General features: G+C 40.9%; 1 protein-coding gene across 1 annotated transcript in view; it reads right to left on the reverse strand.

Annotated features, from left to right (window-relative positions):
* LOC117435285 (potassium voltage-gated channel subfamily KQT member 3-like) overlaps positions 1-20,330 on the reverse strand; it is a 159,658-nt gene extending 139,328 nt beyond the window's left edge. The window contains exon 1 of the mRNA XM_034058333.3: positions 19,296-20,330. Coding sequence (XP_033914224.3) covers positions 19,296-19,612 — 317 coding nt within the window. The 5' untranslated portion in view covers positions 19,613-20,330. The remainder of the gene's footprint in view (positions 1-19,295) is intronic.
* Between the last annotated feature and the right edge of the window lie 322 nt (positions 20,331-20,652).

Raw genomic sequence — 20,652 nt, forward strand, 5'->3', positions numbered from 1 at the left:
TCTCCCTTGTCACCAGTGGATCCTCTCTTACCTTGATGTTGTTCATATGGAGTGCTCAGATCCATGGCGCCAGGGAGGAGAATGTTCTAGCCTGGAAATCACCTGCTGATATTATAAAATCTATGTTGGTTGTACCATCTACTAACTGGGAGTGATGTGAGTTCTCGAGGTACTCTGGGTGGGAGGTGGTTGGGGGGGGTAGCTATGGGCGGGTGGGGGAGGCTGGTTGTGGGTGGGTGGAAAATTGGAACTTAGGTTATTTTCCTGTCTGTTTTATTGTAATGTGCTATTTGTTCCAAAATAAATCCTTGGTCCAATACTGAAAATACATGAATAAACACTGGCATCACAGCTGTCTAATGACAGGGTCCAATACTGGAAATACATGAATAAACACTCGCATTCACACTGTCTAATGACAGGGTCCAATACTGGAAATGCACGAATAAACACTCGCAGTCACACTGTCTAATGACAGGGTCCAATACTGGAAATACACGAATAAACACTCGCATTCACACTGTCTAATGACAGAGTTCAATAGTGGAAATACATGAATAAACACTTGCATTCACACTGTCTAATGACAGAGTTCAATACTGGAAATACATGAATACACACTGGCATCACAGCTGTCTAATGACAGAGTTCAATACTGGAAATACATGAATAAACACTGGCATCACAGCTGTCTAATGACAGAGTTCAATACTGGAAATACATGAATAAACACTCGCAGTCACACTGTCTAATGACAGAGTTCAATACTGGAAATACAAGAATAAACACTGGCATCACAGCTGTCTAATGACAGAGTTCAATACTGGAAATACATGAATAAACACTCGCAGTCACACTGTCTAATGACAGAGTTCAATACTGGAAATACATGAATAAACACTCGCAGTCACACTGTCTAATGACAGAGTTCAATACTGGAAATACATGAATAAACACTCGCAGTCACACTGTCTAATGACAGAGTTCAAAACTGGAAATACATGAATAAACACTCGCAGTCACACTGTCTAATGACAGAGTTCAATACTGGAAATACATGAATAAACACTGGCATCACAGCTGTCTAATGACAGAGTTCAATACTGGAAATACATGAATAAACACTCGCAGTCACACTGTCTAATGACAGAGTTCAATACTGGAAATACATGAATAAACACTCGCATTCACACTGTCTAATGACAGGGTCCAATATCGGAAATATACAAATAGGACCACAGTTGGAAAGTCTCCTCTTTCGAACTGTGCTCTTACGGTGCCTGAGTAAAATGATTTAAAGGGCCAGGTCATTGAAGAGATTTTTAACATTAACATTTTTAACTCCCTAAAGAGTTAAGTATTTTTAGCTTGTGTGCATTTTTAAACTGCATTCAACATTCTTTTGTGAATTTCCTGATTAGTAGATGGAAGTTCTGAGCTTTCTAATTAAGCAATAATGAGGCCCAGGACAATTCCTGGAGATTAATGAGATTTAGTGGCCCATTTTAGTTTACAAAGTTCTGCCAGTCTAATAATACTTAACAAAGTTGCAGTTCAGCACCTTGGACAGCACCTCAAATGGCACAGCACAGCGGTGTTCTCTCCACATACAACTATCTTGAGTTGGAGTGTGTCAAAAAAATGTACAAAGCAGGATTGCTCTTGTGATCATGTGTTATATACCCAACAGTCATAATTATTTACATTCATTATTTAAAGAATAAAAAATGTAAAGAATCTTGGTAAAGTACCTTGCTCAAGGGTACAGCAGCAGTGTCCCCCACCTGGGATTGAACCCACGACCCTCCGGTCAAGAGTCCAGAGCCTTAACCACTACTCCACACTGCTGCCCCGTTATTAAATTACTCTAGTTGTCTCTTTCAAAATATGTAATAAATATCTACCGAGAGCATGAGCTCCTGCACAGTCCAAGATATCTGCACCGAAGTTTCGGGCGCTGTCTTTTTTCTACTTCTACAAGTAATGTTTTTACTACATGGTCCAGCTGGCGGCATGTTATTGCCTCTCGTTCTGGTATTGACTATAGATGCCTACGCAGACTACCGAGATCAGAGACTGCTTTAACACCAATCACTCTTTACTATCCAGACCAGTCAAACTAGCATTATTTAACACCCGCACTTTAAATAATAAGGTTTTGTTATTGAGTGGTTTATCACAGATAAACTGATTTTTTATTTATAACTGAAACCTGGCACCAACACAATGACTGCCTCTTGTTAAGCTATGCTGTCATTCCTGGCTTTAGCTTAATTGAAAAATCCCGCTATTCAGGCTGTGATGGTGGGTTGGCAGTTGTGTATAATTTAGATTTCAACTTAACTACTTTTCCTGTCCCTGTTTTTAATTCAATTGAGTGTCTGTTTTTTAAAATGACCTCTACCCAGCCACTGGTTATGGTTCTTATTTACCAATCTCCAAAGCATAATTATTCCTTTCTCACTGAATTTGCTGATCTTTTATCTCTATTGTGTCCTAAATTTAACTGGATTTTAATTTTGGGTGATTTTAATATTTATATTGATTTCCAACAGTCCCTTCTGGCAGTCAAATTGTTGGCACTCTTGGACTGTTTTGGCCTCTCCCAGCTAGTCAATGCCCCTACTCAGAATAAGGGCCACACTTTCGACTTAGTTATCACTAGTGGCCCACCAGCTTCTAATTTGTAGATTCTTGACTCACATATCTTTGATCACATGGCCATGTTGTTCGATTTGGAACTCCCTTTCCTCTCATCTAATCCCAAACAATGAATTACTTTTTGTAACTTGAAGACAATTGACCACGCCAGGTTAACTGATACCATGGTTTCCACTCTTCCTTGTGTCTCCTTGGTGGACCCTTTTGAGGATATGGTTCAGCTTTACAATAACACCCTGACTACCATTCTTAATAATGCAGCCCCTGATAAAACACGACCTGTCTCCTATACACGCTGTTCTCCCTGGTATACGGAACAGCTGCGCTCTATGAAGGCAGCTTGTTGTAAGCTTGAGCGTAAGTGGATGGACTCCGGGTTAACTATGTGAATATAGGGATGCTATTGCCTCAGCCAGATCCACTTATTTTTGTAGACTTATTGAGAATGGCCATGGTAACCCGAGGCTTCTGTTTTCCACTATAAGTCGGTCGTTATCAACTTTAATCTTCTCAAAATCTATGTAATCATTTTTTAGAATTTTTCGTCACCAAGATTGATAACATTACACGTCAACTTCCAGTTTATTGGTATTCCCTTTTTTCATTTTGTCCAGGTTACTTCCATAAGCCTGGCTGAATTGATAAAAAAAATTTAACTACTTGCTTGTTAGACCTCATTCCTACTTTTCTAATTCTTTCCTGCTTTTCGGCTCTTTGCCCATTAGTGATTAATATCATCAATGAGTCCTTGAGCTCTGGAGTTGTGCCTTCAACATTTAAAATTGCTGCAGTCATACCAGTGCTGAAAAAACAAACCAAGTCACTGACAATTTGGGTAATTATAGGCTGCGACAGAGATAGAATGAATCCAAGTCAACAATCTCCCTCCCAACCTGTGAGGGCGCTGTGTAACAGGAACAATGTGACTCGTACTGGAAGGTTGGGCAGTTCATTCCAGGGTCAGTCAGAAGCTGGCCATCCAGGAAGGGGGCAGAGTCACGGTACCAGAAGTCATCACCCTAGTACGGTAAGCGATGTGTCAGTCATGGATTGACGGAGACATGATTGAACTAGCTATCGGAGGGAGTGTGACTAAGGGTATTTTAGGGGACGTGAGCGGTAATCTGTTCCTTTTGATGTGGTTACTGAAAGGACCCATTAAGGAAATGGAAGTAATTAATTATCGTGAATGTTTCGTGTTTTGTTTGTTTGATGTGCTAACTATTTGTCATTTGTCTTTGTTAGACGGCTAAGCACTACAAGCCAGCACTAAACCCAGACTACACTAGACCACTGTTTCATGAACTCTTTGTCTTTCACCACACCTGCACAAGAGCACTCACTATCTGGAGAAGTGACCGTGTCTGTGTTGTGTGTTAGTTATTAGTGTCTTATTATTTCGGGTCTGAAACCCTGGTTTTGTACATTTGGAGTGATACACATTGCTGTGTAGTGCCTGTGCTTATTATTTAAGTGTTGTTGACATACAACCCAGCCAAATAAAGAAGCTGTTTTATTGAACTTTCACTGTCTTGTGTGTGTTACTCCTGAGCACTGCACCAACTACACCTGTGCACGGCAAGCCACTTTGCCACATGTGGTGTCAGAAACAGGATCATGGATGTCTTCTTCATGGTCGGCAGCTTCCCAGGCGAAGCAGAGCCGGCGGCGACCCCAGGCGAAGCAGAGCCGGCAGCAACCCCAGGCGAAGCGGAGCAGCAGGCAACCCCAGGCGATGCAGAGCAGCAGGCAACCCCAGGCAATGAGGAACAGCAGGCGAGGCAGGCATCCTTGGGCGAAGCGAGGCAGGCATCTTTGGGTGGAGCGAGACAGGGCAGGAGCAGTCCTTCCCATGGCGGTGGAGGTGGAACCAGCAGGTAGTCACCCTCTGTTGGTGGAGGTGGGAGCGGTAAGCTGTCCTCCCACCTTGATGGAGGCAGAACCAGCAGGTATTCACCTTCTGCTGGTGGAGCTGGCGGAGGCAGAGGCAGCTCCTGCTGCTCTGCTCCTGACAGTGGAGGTGGGGGAGGCAGATGCAGCTCCTGCTGATCTGCTCCTAGCGATGGAGGTGGTGGAGACAGAGGCAGCTCCTGCTGCTCTGCTCCTGGCACTGGAACCAGTGGTGGGACCTCTCCGTCTAGCGCTGGAGACTGCAGCGATGGCTCCTCTCCCTCGGATGATGGTGGTGGTGGAGGTGAAACCAGCAGGTATTCTTCCCCTGCTAGTGGAGCCTTGGGCTGTGGACGCTCGGCGTCCCCCCTCTTTGGCCGGGGACGTACCGACTCCTCATTCTCTGGTTCCTGCTCTGGGCAATCCTCCTCCCACATGGGCGCAGGACGTTCAGGCTCCTCCCTCACCTGCCATGGAGGGGGTTGGTCAGGTGCTATGTGCCCGACCTCACCAACGGCAAAGCACCATTCCTCACCTTTCAGACAGGTGAGGCAGACGTCCAGCATAGCAGAGACCCGGTGGGACTTAGGACCAGCCCCGTGCTGTTGCTGATGCACTTCCTGCTGCACTTGCTGCTGCTGCTTCCTCCGTCCACTTCTTCCCATTATTATTATTATTATTATTTTCCCAAAACAAAACAAAAAACACTTTTTTTGAAAAAAAAACCACAGTATTTCTGGTCTGACGCTTGGCGGCACTGTCAACCCGGTTCTGACACCAGCTGTGAACAGAAGGCTTTGCAGAGGATGACATCAGACCAGAAACACAGACTCAAAACAAGTAATGGCGGGGCAAACTGAAACGCTACGGCGCTCAGTTATTTTATTAAACAAAACAAACAGTTTAAACAAAACAAAATACTTAGAAAACAAATGGCACAGGGGCCAAAGTAAAACAGAACAGAACACAAGTAATCTTCTAGAACGAGTACCTACAAGGTCTCACAGTTGGTAGCAATCGTCTTTCTTGTACTCACAGTATTGTTTCACCTTCCTCCTCTTAGCTCTCTTCCCTGACAAAGGATCTCTCCTGACTTTTATAGTTTGTTCTCACATTCTCACATGTATTTTGGCAGGGAGGAATTTAACCCCCTCCCTGCCGATCCAAAACAATATAAATTAATAAGGGGCGGGCACCCCATCACACTTGGCTATGCATCTTGAGAGGTTTATGAATGGGCTTATACACCCCGATCAAACTGGTTTTATGAAGGGACGTCTTGCTTCAGATAATATGCAGTTTACTACATGTAATCAACGAAGCTACAAACTTGAACATTCCCTGTGCTGTACTATCTTTGGATGCGAAGAAAGCATTTGATCTTCTTGAATGGGCCTATTTATGGCTTTGATCTAGGAGCAAATGTTATTAATATGATACGTATTATGTATGCCAACCCCTCTGCCATAGTATCAACTGGTACTACTCACTGTGAAATCTTCACTATTCATAGAGGTACCATACAGGGCTGCCCACTTTCCCAGCTTTTATTTGCCCTCTACTGAATTTAAACAGTCAAAGCATGCCATTTCCCTGTATGCTGATGATATTCTGCTCTATGTCGCTGATATTCAACACTCTCTCCTCTCAATTCTGTCAGCTTGTGGTGAATTTAGTGCCTGATCTGATTACAAAATTAATTGGTCTAAATCTGCAGCTGGCAGGGTCCAATTGCCACCAGTCATTCCTGTAAGAAAGCAGTTTACTTATTTGGGCATTAACATTTATCCCTCTCCGTACAAACAATTGCGAGAAATAATTATTTTGTTCATTTTTTGATTTACCTGTTTCTTCTTTTTTTCTATCTAAGACATCTATCTGCCCTGCGAGCTTATGGGGTTCCCTGGGGGTCCGAACTACAACTACACCCTATGATAAAATGAATTTCCACAGGGGGCTCCTCTAGGGGGATGGTCTCTGAGATTTATTTGTATTTACTTAAAGCCTCTTACAAGTCTTTGTGCTTAACTGTTTTATGGGAAAGAGATTTGGCTATAGTTGATAGACCAATTGAATGGGAAACAGTTTCGGACAACGTATTTGGAGCTTCAAAAAACCCTAATCACTAGTTAATTAATTTCAATATTTGCCATAGATCTTATTTAACCCCCCGTAGAAGCTTCCTTAGGGTATTATTCCCAATCAACAATCTTGGCTTTGCTCTCTTGGTGTTCCTGGTACCTTATTACATGTTTTATGGGAATGCCCAGATGTTTTTGTGTTTGGGTGACTTCCCCTTTATCTAATCTCATCAGCAGGGACTTACCTTTAGAACCACTACATTTGCTACTGAATGATGACGCTGATCTTCATTTATCTGAATGCCAACATAAAATTGGCTGGCTGGTCTAACGGCAGCAAAAAAAATGATGGCTCCCCCTTCACCAGTTACCTTTGTGACAATGGCTGTTTAATTCTAAAGAGATTATTCTGTTGGAACTTTCTACAGCCTGAATAAATAAAGCCAAGTCATCCACCCTGGAAACATGGGGGAAGCAGCAGCTAAAGTATCCTTGCTGTTGGACTCTGCAACAGTTTGAATGAGCTATATGCGCTTTGGTTGTATGATGTATTTTTCATCCTTTTTTTCTTTTTTTTTTTTTTGCTATATCTATGGGTATAGGGAAGTTGACATGTTGCCGGGGGAGGGGATCTATAATCTACTGTGTTATTCAATTCTGTATGTCAATCCTGAAGAACAAATAAAAATTTGATGTTAAAAAAAATGCAGGTATTCGGACATTTCGGCCAGGAGACAAGGTAATGCTGCTTCTTCCCACATCAGAATCCGAACTGTATGCTAAATGGCAGGGGCCATATGAGGTGATTCGGGCTATAGGGAAAGTGAATTATGAAATTCGGCAGCCCGATCGCAGCAATGAGCAGGACATTTACCATGTCAATTTACTGAAGCCCTGGCAGGCAAGTGAGGCCTTATTTATAGCCCCAGGTGAGGTAGAGGATGATTTTGGACCCTGTATAGAGGCCCCTAGCATACAGAACATTCCGATGGGGGGACAGTTGCTCCCAGATCAGCAGAAAGATCTGTGTAGGGTAATTGAAGAGTTCAAGGATGTTTTTTCTGACGTGCCCGGCAGAACTAACCTTGTTGAATATGACATTATCACTCTCCCAGGTACCATGGTTTGAGAGAGACCTTACCAGATCCCAGAAAGTCAATGAAATAGCATTAGCAAAGAGTTGCGGGCAATGCTCGAACTTGGGGTGATTGATCCTTCCAGGAGTGAGTGGTGCAGTCCAATTTTGATAGTCACCAAAAAGGACAGCACCAACCACTTCTGCGTTGATTTCTGTAAGGTAGACGCTATTGCCAAGTTCGATGCATACCCCATGCCTCGGGTCGATGAGCTTATCGACTGAATGGGAACGGCAAAGTTCATCTCAACCTTGGACTTGACGAAGGGATACTGGCAGATCCCCTTAACCCACAGATCACGTGAGAAAACTGCATTTTCTACCCGATTGGGTAAATGGTGCGCCCGCTGCCTTTCACAGACTAATGGACCAGGTCTTACGCCCACATCGTGAATATGCGGCAGCGTATATTGATGATGTGGTTATCTACAGATCCACCTGGCCAGAGCATCTGGCTAGGCTTGCAGCCATCCTGCAGTCTGAGGGTAGCCCAGCTGACAGCCAACTTGGGTAAAAGTGCATTTGCCAAAATAGAATTGCAATATTTAGGATTTATTATGAGACATGGGCAGGAGAAACCCGTCTCCAAAGTCCAGGCTTTGATGGACGCGGTAATCCCGAAAACCAAGTCCCAGGTGAGGTCTCTTTTGGGGTTTGCCGGTTATTACCTACGATTTATCCCCGAGTATGCCACATTGGTCAAACCTCTAGTAAACCTCACTAAAAAGAGCACACCAGGGGGCTCCTGAGTGGTGCATCCGGTAAAGGCGCTCCACGTGGAGTGCAGGATGCGCCCTATAGCCTGGACGTCGGCGGTTCGACGGTCGGCAGTGGTTCTATTCCAGTGCCGACCGTGAACTGGAGCTCCCAGGGGGCGGCGCACAACTGACTGAGCGCCGCCCAGGGGAGGGAGGGTTTAGGTCGGCAAGGGTGTCCTCGGCTCACCGTGCACCAGCAACCCCTGTGGTCTGACCGGGTGCCTGCACGCTTGCCAGTAAGTTTGCTTGTAAGCTGCCCAGAGCTGCGTTGTCCTCCGACGCTGTAGCTCTGAGGTGGCTGCATGGTGGGCCTGCAGTGTGAAAAGGAAGCGGTCTGCTGATGGTACACGCTTCGGAGGACAGCATGTGTTCGTCTTCGCTGCTCCTGAGTCATCGTGAGGGTGGTAGCAGTGAGCTGAGCCTAAAAATAATTGGTTATTCCAAATTGGGAGAAAATTATAAAAACAATTGGCGACTACTAAATTAAAAAAAAAGAGCGCACCAAATTCAATTAGATGGACAGGAGAATGTCAGGAAGCATTTGATATCATAAGCAAACAAGCCCCTACCTGTATCACACTAGATTTTGATAAGGAATTCGTCCTCAACACCGACGCTTCGGATGTTGGTCTGGGGGCAGTCTTGTCCCAGCAGATCGACGAAGTAGAACACCCCATCCTCTATATAAGTAAAAAGATGCTCCCCCGGGAGCGTAACTACTCCATGATAGAGAAGGAATGTCTGGCCATTAAATGGGCCACACAGACCTTACGCTACTACCTCTTGGGTCATTCATTCAATCTTGTCACTGACCACGCCCCACTCAGATGGTTAAGCACGATGAAGGATAGCAATGCCTGGATAACTCGGTGGTATATGGCGCTGCAACCCTTCATGTATTTTATGACACACCGTGCAGGGAAAGTCATCAAAATGCAGATTACTTTTCCCAAGAGGGGGGTGTAATGGGTAAAATAAATTCAGCCAAGTGTTCCTTCGGCTCCACTCTGACAGAGAGCGAATTATTCCAAGTCAACAATCTCCCTCCTGACCTGTGAGGGCGCTGTGTAACAGGAACAGTGTGTCTCGTACTGGATGGTTGAACAGTTCATTCCAGGGTCAGTCAGAAGCGGGCCATCCAGGAATGGGGCGGAGTCACAGTAGCAGAAGTCATCGCCCTACTACGGTATGCGATGTGTCAGTCATGGATTGGATCTATTCCAATAATCTGTTCCTTTTGATGTGGTTACTGAAAGGACCCGTTAAGGAAACGGAAGTAATTAATTATCGTGAATGTTTCGTGTTTTTTTTGTTTATTGTGCTAACTGTTTGTCATTTGTCTTTGTTGGACAGCTAAGCACTAGCCAGGAGCTGTAGCTACAAGCCAGCACTAAACCTGGACTACACTACACCACTGTTTCACAAACTGTTTGTCTTTCACCACACCTGCACTCACTATCGGAATAAGTGACCGTGTCTGTGTTGTGTGTTAATTATTAGTGTCTTATTGTTTCGGGACTGAAATCCTTGTTTTGCACAGAGCGATACACATTGCTATGTAGCGCCCATGCTTATTATTTAAGTGTTGTTGACACACAACCCAGCCAAATAAAGAAGCTGTTTTATTGAACTTTCACTGTCTTGTGTGTGTTACTCCTGAGCACTGCACCAACTACACCTGTGCACGGGAAGCCACTTTGCCACATAGGCCTATATCAAATTTGTCTAAAACTTTGGAATGTATTGTGACACAACAATTGAATAATCACCTTTCAATAAATAAACTCTATGAAACTTCATAGTACTGAAAGCCCTTGTCAAGGTTGTAAATGATCTTTTGATGGCTTTAAGGTGCTCTTTCTATATTAGTTTTACTGGACCTTAATGTTGCTTTTAATACCATAAACCATAACATTCTACTTGCTCGCTTAGAGAGCCTATTTAGCATTTCTGACACTATTCTTAGTTGGATCAGCTCTTATTTCTCTGATAGAAAGCATTTTGTCTCTTTGGGTGAGTTTAGGTCCGTTACTGGGATGGTTTCCTCGGGGGTTCCCCAGGACTCCAGATTGGAGCTTCTTTTATTATATATATATGTTATATATATTCCCACTTGGTCAAATTCTTTGACATCATGGCGTGAATTTCCATCTCTACGCTGGTGACACTCAGATTTACTTCCAAACTAAACCTGACATTGAAGTGGCTGTTTCTGTGCTTACTAATTAACTTTGGATGCAACAAAATTTTTTGCTATTGAACAGTGATAAGACTGAGGTCCTGTTACTAGGTTCTCTGCACCAACTGCATAAATCTAACAGTTTAGCCCCTAGGCGCCAGACCGTTCTAATTTCAGGACTTATATCCAGATAATGCTATCTCGTTTCCGGGTTGTCTCATGGCAATAATAAGTTGTGCGACTATCAAATCAGTCTTTCTGAGCCTTGTCATTGGATAAAGCTATGCACTAGGAACAAAGAAATTGTATCCCTACATGCCAAATTTGCCGATACACTTCTAAAACTTCATACCCAGAAGACGTGTCTACCAGCGCGTATTTTGTAGTTTTGCTCAGAAAGCACCAGAAGATTTGTTCTTATGTTGTAGTTTTACTCAGAAAATACCAGAAGGGATTCATCCACAAGGGAGCAGCATAGGCAGCTAATATATGGATGATTTTGAAGGTAAGTATCTCCTAAACATAATTCAATGCACAGTGTAGCTCTAAAATAAGAACTTGATATTTTTTCTCTTTTTTATTTTTTTCTTGCAGGAGGATCAGACATACGTACACCACACTATATTAACTGTATGTACATCACACTAGATCACCTTTATTTATTTATTTGTTTGTTTGCTTGCTTACATTGGTGGCCATATTTATTGCATTACCTCATTATTGTTGCATTTACTGCTTTATCACCATATAATTCGTTAGATTTTTTTTTGTTTTGTTATTGTTGATTTGCTATTCGTGGTTATATTTAATTATATAACTTCTGTATATAAATATGATTTTCTCTTCATAATGCAAAATGAATACAGTAATACAGTACATGTATTTATATGCCAGACTTTGTATGCATGCTTCGCCCGTGAATGCAATGGGAAACCTCTTTGTATGATTCGCAAACGGCCTTGCTTCCAAAATTGCCACTCTCGGGATGCTGATCAACATCGTGTTGCTAACAAATAGTATCAAAAAGCTACTAGCAGATGGATTTGGTTGAAGAGGAATGAAAAGGAATGGAAGCCAAGGTAAGTTGGCTGGGCTGGATTGAGTGCAGGGACACCGGTGTCCCAGGAAATAAGTTGATCGGGAAATAAGCTGATCAAGCTCTAGAATTTAAAGGGGAGGTTCCATTGTTTCTAATGTAAACGAGCCAAGGCTAGGAAATAAGTAGATCAAACCAGGAAATAAGTTGATCGGATATATTAATGAACAATAAATAATTTAAAATGAATTTTGTAAGTATAATTTATATCAATTAGTAGATTGGATTTATTCGGCAGTATGCTGCTAGATAAGATGATGTAAATATCGCTTTAGATCTGATATAGCTAACAAAAATGCATAATTTAAAATTACTTTTGTACGTATAATTTACATTAACATGTAGATCGGATATATTCGACAATATTACGCTAGATAAGGGAATGTGAATATTGCTGTAATATATATATTAAATAATTTTAAATGAATTGTATGATTGTACATTTCTGATTGTGTATTTCTGTTTGTGGAACAAACGTTAACTAGTAAAATGTGTTACGTATTAACGTTATTTTGCATTTCTGGAGGTGTTTTTGTTTTGGGAAGCACTACAGTATGGACATCAGGTATGCGAGCGATTGTCCAGAAGTTAAAGCATGATTTTCAGTCATGTAAAAAATTGAGCTCCATGCTGCGATTACTAACTAGGCCACAGTGCACATCAATCACATGATTTACTTGAAAAATATTGCTTATACAGTATTATTATTTTGTATTACGCACTTTGTTGTTTCATTTATTTTTACATACAGATAACCAGGAGACTGGTTATCATCATGCATGTATTTCATTTACAAGTTTGGGAAGAAACAATACATGAATTAGTTAAAAACCGTGTTAAATACCTGTAGTTCAATACCAACCAAGACAGCCATTGTAAGAAAGAGAGATCATACAGTATATTGTAGTCGACTCTATATCAGTAGGATTTAAAAATGGTAAATTCCTGTAGTGCAACAACCATGTAAGACATATAACTAGCAATCATATCTACCTAGGCATATGTTTTTCATTTCTGTATGAGAGGAATTGACAGGGTCCTTTTTTAACACGGTACAAATCTTATCCCATAGTAATACTATATATTACTGTCTCCCTCCTACCCTTCCTCTCCAAAACCCTTGCGCGGACTGTACACCGCCAGCTCTCTGCTTTCCTGTCCAACCACTCTCTGCTCGACCCTCTCCAATCTGGATTCCGCTCTGCTCACTCCACTGAAACCGCCCTCCTGTCTGTCACCAACTCACTAAAGTCTGCCTGAGCTGCCTCTCTCTCCTCTGTCCTAATTCTCCTCGACCTCTCTGCTGCCTTTGACACTGTTGATCACTCTATTCTACTATCATCTCTTGCTGACCTGGGGATCTCTGGCACTGCTCTGGCCTGGTTCTCCTCCTACCTCTCCAACTGCACTTGCCAGGTAACCTGGCAAGGAGCAACCTCCACACCTCGCCCTCTCTTAACAGGAGTCCCCCAAGGGTCAGTCTTGGGTCCTCTCCTGTTCTCTCTCTACACCCGCTCCCTGGGCCCCCTCATCGCATCCTATGGTTTCTCATACCATTTCTATGCTGATGATGCTCAGATTTTCCTCTCCTTCCCCACCTCTGACTCCACCATCCCCTCCCGTATCTCTACCTGTCTGTCTGCTATTTCCTCTTGGATGCACTCGCATCACCTCAAACTCAACCTCTCTAAATCTGACCTCCTTTTCTTTCCCTCTTCCTCCTCCCCCTCCTCTGATCTCTCTATCTCTATTCCTCTGGAATCTACCACACTCTCTCCCTCTTCCTCCGCTAAGAACCTCAGAGTCACCCTGGACCCCTGCCTCTCTTATTCCCAGCACATCTCCACTCTGGCACGCACTTGCCGATTCTTCCTGAGCAACATCCGAAGAATCCAATCCTTCCTCACCAACTACGCCACCCAGCTCATGGTCCAGGCCCTGGTACTCTCCTGCCTAGACTACTGCAACTCCATCCTGGCTGGCCTCCCTGCGTCCACCACCCATCCGCTCCAGCTCATCCAGAACTCCGCTGCCCGCCTGGTGTTCTCTCTGCCTCGCTTCTCCCACACAACTCCACTGCTCCGCTCACTCCACTGGCTCCCGATTACCGCTCGCATCCAGTTCAAGACTCTTGTACTAGCCTACAGATGCCTTGACCAGACTGCACCCAGCTACCACCAGACCCTCATCTCTCCCTACACCCCCACTCGACCTCTCCGCTCCGCCTGCACTAGAAGACTGGCTCTACCTCCTCTATGCTCCCCTGCCTCCAGAGCCCGCTCCTTCTCCACCCTCACTCCGCAGTGGTGGAATGACCTTCTTACAGATGTCAGGACTGCCCAATCCCTGACCACATTCCGGCGCCTCCTTAAGACTCACCTCTTCAGACAGCACCTGTAGAACTCCTCTGTTTTTCCCCTGGGACACTTATCACCCTTCCTTAAATGCGCTTTACTTGCTCTTATCTGCCCCCTATTTTACTGCATTTAATCCTGTACTTCAGAGTACTGTAATCTGCCAAGTGTTTAATCTGTAGTATTTTGTATTTAATCATATCCTGATGTAACTATCACTGACACTGTTATCTGCTGTATTATTGAATTGTATTTTGTCACACTTGTACTTGCTTGAACCAAAGTCATTGTATTTATCTTGCTCTTAATTGTATTATTACTTGTACTGTGATACTTGAAATGTATTTGCTTACGATTGTAAGTCGCCCTGGATAAGGGCGTCTGCTAAGAAATAAATAATAATAATTACTGCAATTTAAATTCCCACGACACACGACCCCCTAAACCTAGAACCTTTTTTTTTTAAATACACAATTGTATGTGTAACAATAAATGTTAATGTTTAAGACATGCAGACAAAACAATGTACTGCATATCCTATTTTATTTTAACTGGCAGTGGTAGGCCTACGTTTTGCCATGTCTAAATAAGTTATAGCTATACTAATATTAAAATGTAAAAATACGACCTCGTCGTACTAATATTATGGATGCAGAATGTCATTAGATTATATTACTGAAACATTTTAATTTTGATTAAAGATTGCCAACATTTTGATGTGTAAAATCATTTAATATATAAATAAATCTCCGTGATCACACATAAACTACATCAGATTGACATCGATGTTATAGAAACATAAAAAGACAGAGGTTTAAAACAGTTTACCATAGGAGCAGTCGTCGACCACACATTTTAAAGTTCATACGAAAAGACGGTCACACGAACACACACCAACATACACAGTCTAGTAAATAAAACGGCAAGATAAAAATAAAAAAACATGCAGTGAACCTCCCCTTTAATCAAACTGTAGTCCCACCTTACTTTTGTCTACTTTTGCCCTACTGTGCTTGCGCGGTCAACTTATTTCCTACGACACCGGCATCACCTTCGAGCCTAACCGAGGTGTGTTCATTTTTGACAGATAGTAAATTATCAAATTCATTTTTTGCCATTTTTTAATGTTGTGCAGTTTTATTGTTATTTATTTTAAAATGTACGTGAAATAAACAATTTTACTCTGAGAATTAAAATGTGTTTTTTGATGCACTTGTAATTTCTATATTTTTAAATAAAAACAATTTTTAATAAAAACAACTGCATTTTTCACTTATATTTATTCACACATTTCAAGGTTAAAAGGTTTTACATAAGATTTGGCAATGTACTTTGTGATATTTTGCTTAGTCTGGACTACTTCAATAAGAAGGGCCGTTTTCAGACATTTTGGAATACAGACCATGGCTCGGACAAAATCTTGAAGCTCCTCAATGTTAGAAGATATTTTAAATCTGATTGTTTAATTTAAAATCCTCATAAAATTGCACAGCTCTAACATCCTAATATTTAACTTAGAAAGGGGTCGTAATTGGCATTTTTTAAAAATATTATTTATTATTATACGTTTTATTCTTTTTTAGGGGGCGCATGTGGCTTTATATATATATATATATATATATATATATATATATATATATATATATATATATATATATATATATATACTGTAAAGTCCTAACATATATATATATATAAACTATCACCAAAATAAATCTTAGTTAATCTCGGTATTAATCGCATATTAAATTGTTACAATTACTACATCCACTGAATTTAAATTTGTTTTATTACGGATGCTATTGTTTTTATTATCCTTAACTGTAAATAAAATTGTTTAAAATGTATTTATTTATGTATTTATTTAACCAGGAAATTTACCCATTGAGACCACCACCCAAATGTATTAGGAGCAATAGTTTAGAAATTACAAATAAAACCAACACAATAAAATGTGTGGTTCAAGCTTGATCAGCAGCATACAGAGATCAGAAAACAGAATACAATGGATATCTATTTTTAAATGTGATTGTGAACTGAAATAAATTGTTTTTTTTTTTTTAATAAAATTATAAGTATGTAGCTATAGTAAGCACTTCTAGGAAATTAAGTGTTAATTGTGAAGAGAACATAAAAAAACAGTCATCATATCCAAAAACTGTAACCTAACAATTGTTAGGCTTTACATACTAAGCGTAAAAAAAAAGAAAAAAAAAGGAGCAACGCAGCCTAACTCATTAAAAAAAAAATGGTATTATCATACTTAGCTTGATATGGGCTTGCAGTGATCCTGCGTTTCTGTCGAAACTGGTGGGTTTAATTTGTTGATGTTATTTTCTGTAGCAAAAGAGCTGCTAGTGTATTTTGAGAGATGAAGGTGTGTTCAGCACGCAGCAGACTAGATGTACTCGTGTTTGATACTGGAACTCACTTTGACAGTAGACAAGTAAGCGTCTTTCTGTCCAGTAAGCCCGTCAGAAAGAAAATCCCATTCATTTTTAGTGCTTTGCTCCATTATGTGGTTCAGTGACTAACTTTCTATTTAAACAATAACTGCACTCAGACACTCAATACAATGTTGCCGCAGCCGGGATTGAAGTACGGTGTGCTGAAAGGCTCAAGACACAGCAATGTGATTAACGCACGTTAAAATAATTAATAGCTATATATATACATACATACATACATTCCACAACAAAATACATTATATCATTGGAAACAGCTTGTCACAAAGATGGCAGGTGGATGATGTCACAGACCCAGAAGATACAGACACGAGAGGCAGTACTGGGGTATGAAAAAGCGCATTTATTTAAAAATGAAAGATTTACACAAAACAAAAACACTTTTACAAAAACAAAGAAAAAGGCACATTGGCCAAACCAAACAGACAAATAATAACTCTAATAGAAAAACAAGTACCGTGCTGGTTTTGCGCCAGCGCGTATAGCATTTGTTTCTTTCTACTATTAGCATTTACCTCCTTGCTCCCGTTCTCTACTCCTCGACTTTCTCTCTCTAGAGCCCAGGGTGGGTCCTTTTATTTTCTGTGACTGAAGCCTTAATTACCCATTAATCAAATAATTGCCTTATTAAAGCTCCAGCCATATTCCCAAGAGGTTTATACAGTAGGGATGGGGAATTTAAATAATAATGTTGGACGGCTTTCGTCTGTCCGCGCACAAACACAATTTATAATAATAATAATAATAATAATAATAATAATAATAATAATATTATATATTATTATTATTTATTTCTTAGCAGACGCCCTTATCCAGGGCGACTTACAATCGTAAGCAAATACATTTCAAGTGTTACAATACAAGTAATACAATAAGAGCAAGAAATACAATAACTTTTGTTCAATACTACAATACAAATAATACAAATACATAAAAGGGGGCGGGCACCCCATCACACCGTTACTTAATGCATTTCTGCGGCTATATTGGGTTTTAATTTCTGATTTAAGGTTGCCAAACTACAAGCGCTAAAACACAAAGGGTCCTATTTATCAACGTACGCAAAACCCTAAGGCAATCGCAAAACACTTCTGCGGACAGTTTGCACAGCAAAATCAGGTGCACGTGTGGGCAAACAGACTTTGCCCACCTATGGGATTTAGCAACTGTGTTTTAGTGCCCACCCAGCAAGTCAGCGTTAGTGCTGGACATGGGCTGAACTTTAGGGGAGTGTCCTCATTTACATACAAATGTAGTGATTTAGCAAACCATCAACGAGGTTAACATTTGCATTTCAATTGATATATAAAAACCAGGTCTAAACTGTGGGCAAATTACATGGTCTCTATATATATCAGGGGTAGGCAACCCTGGTCCTGGAGTGCCACAGACACTTCTGGATTTTGTTTTACCCAAGCCCTAACTGATTCCGTAATTGGCTTAATTGGTCAGAATTACCATGTGTTCCAGGTATTTAGCAATTGATGATTAAGAGATACCTACAAAACCTGCAGGATTGAGGCACTCCAGACCAGGTTTGCCTACTGCTGAAACTACCAGGGAAGCAGGTAAAGAAAAGAGAGAGAAAAAATAAAAAGAAAAAGAAAAGAAATATGGAGTGGGCACTGGATTTCTACCAGTGTAATAGTGAGTAATATTATACAACAATTAATCCTCAAGAATTTTAAAACCAGGATGTCTAGTATTCTTGTTTTTCAGAAATTTGCCAGTACCACACCCCAGAACAATTGCTGACAGCCTGATTTTGAATATCCCTGTCAGCCTTTGAATATCCCACTTAACTTGGTTATCCTCTACTGGTTATATAGTTCATATTAAGAACTGTTATACAATAGTCAACTGTTATGTAAACTTAAGGCAGCAGGGAATGTTGCAATTTAAGACATAACTAATGTTCTAACATGAAACTGCAAACTACTTCCTGTTACATCACACTGTCATTTCCCCTCTAGTCTTCAACCAAGAAAAGTAACAAATCTCTACTTGCAAAAACATTGTTGATAAACATGTGATCTGAATTATACATCACTTATTTAAAACTGTGCTGCTAATTACTGAATACTTGTAGACTTCATCAATCACGTTCAAAGTGTAAAACATGGATGCCTTTAGTCCATTACACCAAACATTTTGAAATGTTGCTTTTTCAGTGTGTCTGTTTTTCGTTTAGTATCTGGAAAACTACAAAGATTAACCTAACATTATTCAGCAGGTTGCATTCAACTTTAGAAACTAAATTAGTTAATCCTATGGGGTGACGGAAAACTTTTGGTCATAGTGTACAAGAGGATGGTAAGTTAATGTTCTGTGTAATTAGTAATGCTTGTTGGTTCTGCTTAAATAATGAATTACACCTGCTTTAGTTTACACAATTGAATCTGCTCCAGCTAGAGAAGTGCCTACCAACTCTGTTTCTAGAGAATAGTAATTTCGATCCGGTTGGCCACTACTGGTCTAATGTGCAAATATTATGGTTTTTTTTTGTTGTGAAATGAAATAAAAAACGCAATTGATATTTGTAGCACAAAAAAATATTTCTAGGCAACGGCAAATCTCCCATCAATATATCAATCAACACTGTTAAAACGCACAGCAGGTAAAAAAAAAAGAATAAATAAATTGTTCAATTTTAGAAGCGTTAGTGAAATTACTTACACAAAAGCATGATAGAGTAATGCCCATCCTCTAGGTCTCTCAAGCGCGTCGTAAATCAAGTTCTGAATTCTTCTGTATGTGACATTATTCCTCTTTACAGGTCTCGTGTATCCCAGGGGCGTTTTGGCCAAGAGTCCCAGACACTGAGAACCCCGTTTAAAATCATCTTTTTCGGGACCCATGAGCAAAAGGGTTCCATCTTTATCAGTCCCACACCCCAACCCCAAATTGCTATTATCTACCTCCCCCGACAACCCATCGTTCTTGTGTTTTTGCTCCCCCGAAGCATTACCAACATTCCTGGACTTGATCCCCATTTTCTTTAGTGATCCTCAATGGCAGTCTTGTAGAAAACACAAAGAACCAACATGCCATGATCTGTGTAAAAGATCACATTGCTTTGGCAAAGAATAAGTCATCATTTAAGGATCGTGTCTCAAACTGAAGGGAGGCGCTCAGTCTGGCTGGATTGAAAACATTTCAAGTGCTGTTAGTGAAACATGATCATCTTGTAAAGCTGGTAGTTTTGTTTACCTACCGCTGTTTCTTGAATTCTGTCTCGATTACACAGGTTTGGAGAAGGTATTTCCAGTTGAGAAATCGGCTACAACATTGTAGAGATCGAATTTAACATTTCCAACCCATTGGTCCGTTGTGTGCACAGCACTAGTACTAGTATTTTCTTATTGGACTCGCTTTGTGTTTAAAAGGCCAGATGTTTCCATTGCAAACAGCCGTGTCCATTGTATTCTGCGAATCTCCCAAAACATTATGACACCGCTGAATTTATACCAGATCGATGTTTTCACCAGAGTACAGCTGTTAAAAGATAACAAAAACGGAGAATCCAAACAGACCGCATGTGATTCCTTGCTTTTTGTATTTCTGCTGGTAATATACAAGCTATTGTAGGGTGGGGAGGATGCTGGATGGCCAGACAGCGCTGGTTTACGAGCTCTGACTGTGGAGAGAAAGCATGTGATCTGAGGTTGTTTGTCAGCAGCTCTCATCAGCATCGCTGTATGAGTTCAAATATCATGGAAGTGTTATTTATGCCTACTCAGCAAAAATTGACTTGTTGAAAATACGTAATACTTAAACATTATTTTCTTGTGGTGCGGTGCCCTACAAATACAAACTGAACGGTAAGGATTAGTATTAGACCACTATGTTGTGATTGTTTTGCTTTAAAGTTGTGTTTGACGTTGTCTTGCTTTATTTGACATGCGGTTTCTGATAATTGTGGTTTCTGACCTTAGAATACGATTACAAACTTTATAAAATGCATCATTACAAAGCTACTAGAAACATATCTAACACCATTGCTCATCGTCAACATTATACAATTAATTGATCA

The sequence above is a fragment of the Acipenser ruthenus genome, chromosome 3, assembly GCF_902713425.1.
Source record: "Acipenser ruthenus chromosome 3, fAciRut3.2 maternal haplotype, whole genome shotgun sequence".
NCBI lineage: Eukaryota > Metazoa > Chordata > Actinopteri > Acipenseriformes > Acipenseridae > Acipenser > Acipenser ruthenus.